We start from the raw sequence: 9,613 nt of genomic DNA on the forward strand, positions 1-9,613 counted from the left end.
GCCACCTAGGCCTCCGTCGCGATGTACTGGTTAGCTCGTTGGAGCATATCTGGTACTGCGGTGGGGGGTCGCTCCACGAGGGACCAGAAGAATCTGGAAGGTCACAGGCCTGTCATAAACGCCTGCACTAACAGAGAGGGATGAGCGTCCTGCAACCCCCGGATTTGTGTTGTGAAGTGATTCACAAAATGGGAGAGGGGCTCGTCCTCCCATTGGTTGAGTCCGAGGAGTAATGCAACGGACGGTTTCGGTTGGGCGTAGGCCAGGAAGTTAAGCTCGAGGTCATTGATGAGCTGGTCGAAGGAGGCGATAGTCCTGGTCTTCAGGCCGCTGTACCACGTGCGGGTCGGGCCTCTCAGGGTGGTGGGAAATGCCCTGCACATCAAAGCATCAGAAGTTTCAAACAGCACCATCTGGGCGTGAAAATCGGCTACGTGATCCGCTGGGTCGGTGGAGCCGTCGTAAGCATCCAGGGAGGGGAGTCAGAAGTTCAGGGGGATTGTCTGATCCTGTATCTCGGATGTGAACGGAGATCCCTGGTGTGCGTCCTCCCCGAGCTCTCCCTTCGACCTGCAAACATCCTTCTGCACCTCGTCCAGTCGTTGGCTGACGAAGCGCAACTAGGCTCGAAGGGAGTCCGTAGAATCCAAAGATAGTGCCTCGGGTTCCGGGTGGCCTCTCGGATTTATCGTCACTCGATCCCCTAGTGGGGCCGATGGGACCCAAGGCGAAGTAGGGAACTCCAGAAGTGGCGTGTGGGCCCGAACGGGCGGCTCCTGTTGCCGTAGTGGTTGGATCGCAGGCGGGTGCATCGGATGAGAAACGAGCGGGATAATGGTTTGCACCATACCCGTCAGAGCTCAGACTTGATGGGCGAAGCCCAGAAAGGCTTCGGACGACACGGGCGACGGGTCGGCAGGGGCGCCGTCGGGTGGCGACAAGCCCAGGTCGTTGAATATCTGCCAATAGCGCTTTGAGGTCGTGGCGGGGTGTTCGCCACGAAGATCTCCATGCGGGGGATGTTCCCATGAAGCTCCAATCGGATGTGAGCCCTCAGTCGCAGGTTCGTCCGGGCCAATCGGGTGATCCCTCGACATTCCGGCCCTCCTTCTAGCACCAAAATGTTAGTGTAAACAACTTTATTCCACGACCTCGGGATCGACGCGGCTTGGTTCGGGTCCGGATGACGGGGATCTCCCTGGGACGTGCCTCGAGACTACTGAGGTGGCCGGTCCCGATGTTCCGATTAGGATGTGGTCGCTATCCTCTCCGGGCAAGAACTCCTCGCCTGCGCGTCCAGTAGGGAACTTCGGCTTCACACCTGCACAAAGGTCGGGTCGGGGGAGCTTGGCCTGACCCCTCCGATTATCAAGATAGTGAATAGTCGTAGGGGGTTTGTTATCTATGTTGGTGTCCTCCTCCCTCTTTCCCGTTCAGAATGCGAGGGTATTTACAGGGAAGCTTATTGTTTCCTGATGTGCATGCTTGTAGGGGGTAGGCTCGTACTCCTAGTAGCGTCTGACACTAGTGTTGGCATGGCGTGAAGGACCGAGCCTGAGTAGGATGTTTAATGTGCCTTGGTCGGCGTCCCGATCCGTTTGACCAGGTGGTGTCAGGTCAACCGAGGCGTCATCTGGGACAGCTGACGTCATCCCGAGTCTTATCGTCATTATTACCCTCATCAATATATATATATATATATATGTATATATATATGTATATATATGTATATACATGTATATGTATATATATGTATATACATGTATATATATATATATATATGTATATATATATATATATATACATATATATATGTATGTATATATATATATATATATATCTATATATATATATATATGTATGTATATATATATATATATATATGTATATATATATGTATATATATATATATAATGTATTTATTAGACGTAGCTGTCGCAGTGACGTCTGATATAGATGTTATGTTGCTCTCTACTTGCATGCTTGTATCCGTACGTACAGTTATGTTACTTACATTAGATTCTCTCTGTCGTTCGTGAGACATGTGGATTAATTGGATCTTATATCCTCCCATTATGATGAAAGACAAGATTTGTTTAGAGCTTATTATTATGGTTTCGGGGCCTCATGTTCTTCCTGAAACACATCATATGACTCCAGTTAGCTAAATGAAATAATGGCGAAAACACTTTAATAAGTTAATTATTAGGAACAACTCCTTAAATGTTGTAGATTTCTCAACTACCCCACTTTTATCAGGACGGGATATGGGACATCCCATTTTTCCCTCAAATGAATGATTCAATGCAAATCTAAGTCATGGTTAGATATATGTAATTGGATGCCCAACTCCTTAACAAGATTAGCGGAACAATTAGATTCAATCGTCTCTACTTTTAATATTCTCCTCTATTTATGAAGCACATAGACACATATGAGGAGAGTGTCAGGTCAAGATACAAGAATAGTTGAGTGGACTTTCAGAACACTAGTTTGATATAAGGAAGAAGTAGATGAGTTAGATAACTCTACTTAATCATGATTATGACATAATGACAGGGATTTGAGATACTTGTAGACTTGGTCATTATAAAGGACTGGGAAGAGGACAGACTAAACTTGATGCATCTTCTCTATGAATCACAGCATGAATCTTTAATTGATTGCTTGATATCACTGTTCAACTACCATATATATATATATATATATATTTCTCTCTCTTTTATTCTCCATCATGATCAGGTCATTTTCATTTGTTCTGTCTACACGAACTGACCCATCTTTCTTTATCATTGACACTTTGGATTGAGTGGTGGGAATGATCTTAAGCCTCATTGCCTAATTCTTTTGGATGTGCTGTAAACCTGATTGACTTTGATGAAGTTGAAAGCTACAAGAATTGGATCGACTTAATTATCATGTCATCATCAAATCAAAATAAAATATTTCTTATAATCGTCTAAATTTAAAATATAATTCTTCGTGATACACATGAAATCTAAGCTCATCATCGTCCAATGTCAATCCGCACAACTAATATATTTATGCTTAGATGAAGGTTTATCGTCTAACAGTGCAGAAATGAATGCAATTGACAGTGGCAGGAGAGTGAAGAACTGCGGAAGAACAAAGGAAACAAACATCACGAATGCGAGTTTGATGGGCACAGAAGACAAGGGAGAAGAAAAAAGATAACGGTGAAGAGCAAAGGGATAACCAAATACTTTTACTTCTATGCTACTCTGTATGTATGTCGTTACTGTAAGTCTCACGTTACCCTTCTCAGAAACATTCCAGCCAACGTTTCCTTCTCCTGTTCGCCATTAAAAGGGCACTATGAGAAGATAAGGTGGAGAGATGATTACTCATCAAACTTCAAGCGAGAGGATATATTATAGAGAAACTACAACAGCATGTGCCAAGTTTGGACGTGATAGATTAAATGTAGCAATAGGTATGTGGTGTAGAGAGAGAGAGAGAGAGAGAGAGAGAGAGAGAGAGAGAGAGAGAGAGAGAGAGAGAGAGAGAGAGAGAGGCTCTCTTCCCCAAGCTTGGAAGAAGCTCCGCAGTGCTTGAGTGAATCACCACAGCCCACACCTACCACCAACCCTAACCACTACAGCAGAAGACTGAGGTTTTTGGGTCAATAGTGATATGCAGGTCACCGATGCTACTACCGAGCGAAACCAGATACCAGTCTCTCTCTCTCTATCTCTCTTAAGTGCTGCCTACCAGCACCCTTGCAGTCTCATTTATTGCTATATATACTAGTGATGAGCACCTCCAACCATTGCACTGCATCAACATTCCTCGCTTTGGCACATTGCAAGCCATGGCCAGCATTTGAAGGAGCCATTAGGGGGAGCTAGAGACACAGTAAGAAGAGAGGAGAGAGAGAGAGAGAGAGAGAGAGAGAGAGAGGTTGTCCCCCATGGTGATGCTAAAGCTAGCTGCACGATGGCAGTTTACTTGCTACAAGGTCGCCAAGAAACTGAGAAGCCATGAGTCGTCCCACAGGAACACCTCCCGATTGCACCAGGTGCATTCGTTGTATCCCGGTGTGGCCAAATGCTCCTTGGAGGGAAGAGAGGGGCAAACCTTGGTGTGTGACTTCCAGGGCACCCTCCTTCGAACCCCATCATCTTCCTTGTTCCCTTACTTCATGCTGGTGGCCTTCGAAGGCGGAAGCCTGCTGAGAGCTTTCCTCTTGCTCCTCCTCTCGCCCTTGTTCTGGGTGTTGGGCAAGCAGAGTGAGGCGGGCATGAGGGTCATGGTCTTCGTCACCTTCTGCGGGCTCCGGACCAGAGACCTGGATCTCGTGTCCAGGGTCGTCCTCCCAAAGTTCTACTTGGAGAACCTCCATCTCCAGGCCTACCAGCTGCTGGCCGCCACCGGCAAGCGGGTGGTGCTCACCGCCATGCCCAGGCTCATGGTGGAAGGCTTCCTCAAGGAGTATCTTGGCGCGAGCGAGGTGGTTGGCGCGGAGCTGCAGGTGGTCAGAGGCCGCTACTTCACGGGGCTCGTCTCCGGATCAACCCCGTCAGCCAAGCAGAAAGCCCTCAAAGACCGCTTCGGGGAGGTCAAGGCTGATGTAGCCATCGTGAGCCCCTCCAACCTTCATGACCATCTTTTCATCGCCTACTCCAAGGTTTGCCGCTTCCTCTCTTACAAGGCCCATGCCGTCTATGTATATATATACTCATTCCATGGTAAGACATCAGTATGCTGCTCTCTCTATGGCATACTGAGTTGGTTGGTTACTTGCCCAGGAAATCTACGTAGTCAACAAGGAGGAAGCTGCCGCCGGCATTGGCACAGAGATGCCAAGAAGCAAGTACCCGAAGCCTCTCATATTCCACGACGGGCGGCTGGCTTTGCTTCCCACACCCACAGCGACGCTTGCTCTCTTCATGTGGATGCCATTGGCCGTACCACTATCCATCACGAGAATCCTCATGGGCGTCACCTTCCCCTACAAGGTCGTCATCTTCATCGCAGCGGCCACCGGGATAAGGTTCAGGGTGGGGGTAGTAGAAGACGACAACAGACGCCGCGGCGCCGGAGCGGAGTGCAGCAGGAAGGGGGGAGTGATGTACGTGTGCACGCACAGGACGCTGTTGGACCCGGTCATGCTCTGCACAGGGCTACAGCGGCCGGTGACGACGGTGACGTACAGCCTGAGCCGGATGTCGGAGCTGCTGGCGCCGATGAAGACGGTGAGGCTGACGAGGGACCGGGAGCGGGACGCAGCGATGATGCGGCGGCTGCTGCGGGAGGGCGACCTGGCGGTGTGCCCCGAGGGGACGACGTGCCGGGAGCCGTACCTGCTGCGGTTCAGCCCACTGTTCGCGGAGCTGGCGGAGGACATCGTCCCGGTGGCCCTGGACGCCCGGGTAGGGATGTTCTACGGCACCACCGCGAGCGGGCACAAGTGGCTGGACCCGGTGGTGTTCATGATGGATCCGCTGCCAGTGTACCAGGTGGAGGTGCAGGGGCGGGTGCCGCGGCACCTGACATGCGCCGGCGGATGGAGCGCCGCCGAGGTGGCCAACCGGATCCAGAAGCAGCTGGCCGACGCGCTGGGATTCGAGCGCACCACCCTCACCCGCCGCGACAAGTACATGATGTTGGCCGGGAACGAGGGGGTGTCGCGGGACCAGCGCGACGGGAAGAAGCTGCCAAAGTAGCAGCGCCGGTTTAGCACTGTGAGTGAGGTGTGTGTGCTACAGTACATGCCTTAAACGTCTCCGTGTCTTCAGAAACCTTGTCTGCTATTACAGAAACCTCCTCTGTATCTGCGATGAGTAATCTAATCGGTGTTCATGTGCTAGTGAGGAAGAAGTTAAGGCTGCATGCATCATGATCTAAGCCAACATCTAATTTAAGCATTCCCGTCCGATCATTTCAAGATTGTAGCCATGCTTTAGTCTATATTTGTGATTTATCTCACACTGTGTGTGTGTGTGTGTGTGTGTGGTGGTGACTTTGAATCTGTAGCACACGATAAACACCTCTTGGTGGGTCCCAGCCTCATGCAAGAGTACCTGAAGCTTTAATCGTGGCATTTATCATGTTCAAGTGAAGAAGAAGTTATAGATGGCACTACTGCAAATTATGGAGTTAGTGAATGAAGATTGTCCTACCTGCAACAAGGCACTATTCACCGGAGTTGGCTGGCACATGGATCGTAAATATACCGCCATTAGTAGATGGCACTGTTGCATTTTGCAAGAATGGCACATCAATCTATCACCCGAGTCCATGAACTTCCTTGAATTCCTCCGAAATGAACTGCATGGGGATAAAGAACTTGCGTTATCTTACAAAAGTATTAATTAATTATGTCTTTCAATCTTTCTACCACCTCACCTCGATGTCTAACCAATAGATTTATACTAGCAATCGTGAGAAAAAAAATAAACAAAGACATTGAAATATCTATAATTTATTTTTTCACAATTGATATGGTACATTTCAGCACCATCCACGTGGCAACGCTCAGTGGCCATGACAATGTCAATAAAAGAGCTCCAGGCTGACACGACGCGATACCTTAGACCCGAACAGGACGATCGCTTGCCCTTGTACTGTTCCGTGTCGTACAAGTTAGCGTCGCATACCGCAAAGCCATTTCGGAAAGCTCGAAACAATGCCAAACTACGCAGATCCGTACAAGTTGAAGACAACCACCCGAGGAGTCGGCAACCATTAATGGACCATGTACGATCAACCTTTATTTGCAGGTATAAAAGCCGACCCCTGGACCAACGTTAGGGGGAAGGACTTCAAACACTAAACTCCCCCAAATTCCACTCAACACTAACTTAAACTTTAGAGGGGTCGAGTAGGGAAATATCCCTCCCAACTTTGGCCTGTGTGTAGGAACTCGGTGATGAAAGAATAGGCAATTTGCTAAGGGAGAAGACTGCACTCGGGAGACGAAACTCGAACCTGACCCAATCCGACGCCTACTTCTACCATCCAAACATTCGCATGGGCAACTTTGCGCATCCGGGATTGGACCGAGTCGTGCTGACACCTCGGCCACAACGTAAAGGTTCCTCAACATTTTTAGCGCTATAAGGAGGGCCTGATGTTGCAAGAACACCCTCGGCCAAGCAACCCGGGTGAGTGCCCTAGAGAGGAGCCACCCACCACTCACCCAACCTTCGGGTTTAGAGGGCAACTCCCACTTCCTCCAAGCCTAGAAGGGAATACCTCAGCCCTGACCTCGAGCCACTATTGATGGCTGTTCGATGACCCCGAGCTCTCGCCCCTCGAGACCACCATGGGACAACCTACTATCTCAACCGAGGCATTCTTCAACCTCACCCACCAAGTCCAAGTGCTAGGAGGGATGATGTAGACTACCATCCCCCTCATCCCCCAGCTTGCCGAGTAGTCGACATTGCCCCAACCACTGCCACCACGAGACCAGTCAACCCCTATCACCACGTCGCGAGAACTTTCTTCGGTCACTCAGAAACCTAAAGCAGTGGATGTTAGTTCGTCACCCGAGGAGCAGTTAGGGAACCCGAGGTCGATGCCAAAGCACAGCGCCCCAGGTCTTTGATGCACCTCCCCAAGCTACCTAGAGCTCGACACCTTATCATCCGACTCTACGGACTCTCTCTGGGCTAAGTTGCACTTGGTTAATCGACACCTGGACGAGGTCCAAAGGGAGTTCCACAAGTCCAAAGAAGAGCTCGGGGAGGCTTCATCGATAGGGTCCCATTTCATATAGGAAATCCAGAACAAACCAATACCACTGAACTTCCACCTCCCCATGCTCGAGGCTTACGACGGTGGCTCCGATCTAGCATAGCACGTCTCCGCCTTTCAAGCTCAGATGGCCCCATATGGCACTTCGGACGCACTAATGTGCCAGGTGTTCCCTACCACTCTCCGAGGTTTGGCTCGGATGTGGTACAACCGACTTAGGCCGACCTCAATCTCATCTTTTGATCAGCTTGAAAGAGAATTCAAGCTCAATTTCCTGACCAGTGCACAACCAAAACCCTCTACAACCATGCTCCTTGGTCTAAGTCAAAAGGACGATGAACCCCTTTCTCACTTTGTCACCCACTTCGTTGTCGATATTTGAGGAGTCCTCGACGCCCACCATTCACTAATCATGCAAGCATTCTTGATGGGCCTACGACCCTCTAGATTCTTTGAGTCATTGGTTGAGTGATCGTCCCTGTGATTGTCCAATGCACAAATGGATCATTGCTGCCAAGGCACTAGTGGCGAGAAAGCACGAGGATCACAAGAGGCCTCGCATAGAGTAGTCCCAAGGGCAGCCCTCAGGTCCACTAAGAAGAAGGCTCGACCGACCCGAGTCATCGCTCCTAAGGCCCCTTCTCCCACCCTTGAGTTCATCCAGAACAGAGATCTTCCTCCAGATCAGAGAGAAGGGGCTCCTAAGATCGCCCAACTCAATAAGGACTCTACGCAAGCTCAGAGATCTCTCCAAGTATTATTGGTTCCACCGTGACTACGGTCATGACATCGAGGAGTGTCACGACCAAAAGAACCTGATTGAGGAGCTCATCTGTAGGGGGCATCTCGGATGCTACCTCAAGAAGCCACGAGAATCCTCCCCGCACCCCATGGCTCAGTAGAATAACATATTGATGTCATCATTGGTGGTCCGGCTTCCGGAGGAGACAATGCATCAGGATGAAAAGCCTATGCCCGAGCAACCATGGAAAAGCATCCTAGACAACAAGATGAGCCCGATATCACCTTCCCAGCAAGGGAAGCCGAGTACCCCAACCATGATAATGCCCTAGTGATCTCGGTCAAGATCGCCAATATCGATAATGGTAGACACCGAGAGCTCGATCGACGTCCTGTACCTCGATGCCTTCTAGAAGCTCGACTTAACAAAAAAAAAGACCTTGTTCCTATGGCCTTGACTCTCACCGGGTTCACCGGGGATTCTATCTCACCCCTCGGCACTACCACCTTATCGGTCACCATCGGGAAAGAGCCGAGGTCTAAGACCATGATGGTTATCTTCATGGTGGTCGGACTCCCTTCAGCATATAACGTCATCCTAGGTCGCCTGACCCTCAACAAGTTAAGAGTTGTCATCTCTACCTACCATTGGGCAATAAAGTTTCCAACTCATGTCGGGATCGGGGAAGTAAGGAGTGATCCTTGGGAGTCAAGGTAGTGCTATCCGACGGTTGTCATGCTGCATAAGAAGCTAAAACCCGAGTCGCTTGTGGCCAACTTCTGAGACACTGCCAAGCTGCCACTTCGTCTTGAGCCAACCGAGCAGATACTATAGGTCCCCCTAGATAAAAGTCAACCGGACAAGGTCGTGAAGGTTAGAGCTGAGCTCCCAGAAAAGGAACGAGTCCAACTCATCAACTTTTTAACAAAAAATGTCGACGTCTTTGCTTGGACACCAAGAGACATGCTAGGAATTGATCCAAAGTTCACACAGCACCACATGAATATCCTCCTCCAAGCACGACCGGTAAAGCAGAGGCCTCAAAAGTTTGCTCCCGACTGACAAAAAGCAGTCGGTGACGAGGTGGATCGTCTATTGGAAGCAGGATTCATAACCGAGACAAATTATCCTCGATGGCTATCTAATGTA

The 9,613-nt window shown here is 49.6% G+C and overlaps 2 protein-coding genes across 2 annotated transcripts; one reads left to right on the top strand and one right to left on the bottom strand.

Moving 5' to 3' along the window:
- Window positions 1-101: 101 nt before the first annotated feature.
- Window positions 102-413, bottom strand: LOC135632507 (uncharacterized). The gene has a single exon (XM_065141115.1). It carries the CDS (start codon window positions 411-413, stop codon window positions 102-104), a length of 312 nt encoding a protein of 103 aa, XP_064997187.1.
- A 3,380-nt stretch (window positions 414-3,793) lies between these two features.
- On the top strand, window positions 3,794-5,911 carry LOC103978469 (glycerol-3-phosphate acyltransferase 1-like). Its single transcript, XM_009394262.3, has 2 exons — window positions 3,794-4,648; window positions 4,770-5,911. The coding sequence occupies exons 1-2, from the start codon at window positions 3,932-3,934 to the stop codon at window positions 5,685-5,687; spliced, it is 1,635 nt and encodes a 544-aa protein (XP_009392537.2). The 5' UTR covers window positions 3,794-3,931; the 3' UTR covers window positions 5,688-5,911.
- Window positions 5,912-9,613: the final 3,702 nt, after the last annotated feature.

This window comes from Musa acuminata, chromosome BXJ3-3, assembly GCF_036884655.1.
Source record: "Musa acuminata AAA Group cultivar baxijiao chromosome BXJ3-3, Cavendish_Baxijiao_AAA, whole genome shotgun sequence".
In the NCBI taxonomy this organism is placed as follows: domain Eukaryota; kingdom Viridiplantae; phylum Streptophyta; class Magnoliopsida; order Zingiberales; family Musaceae; genus Musa; species Musa acuminata.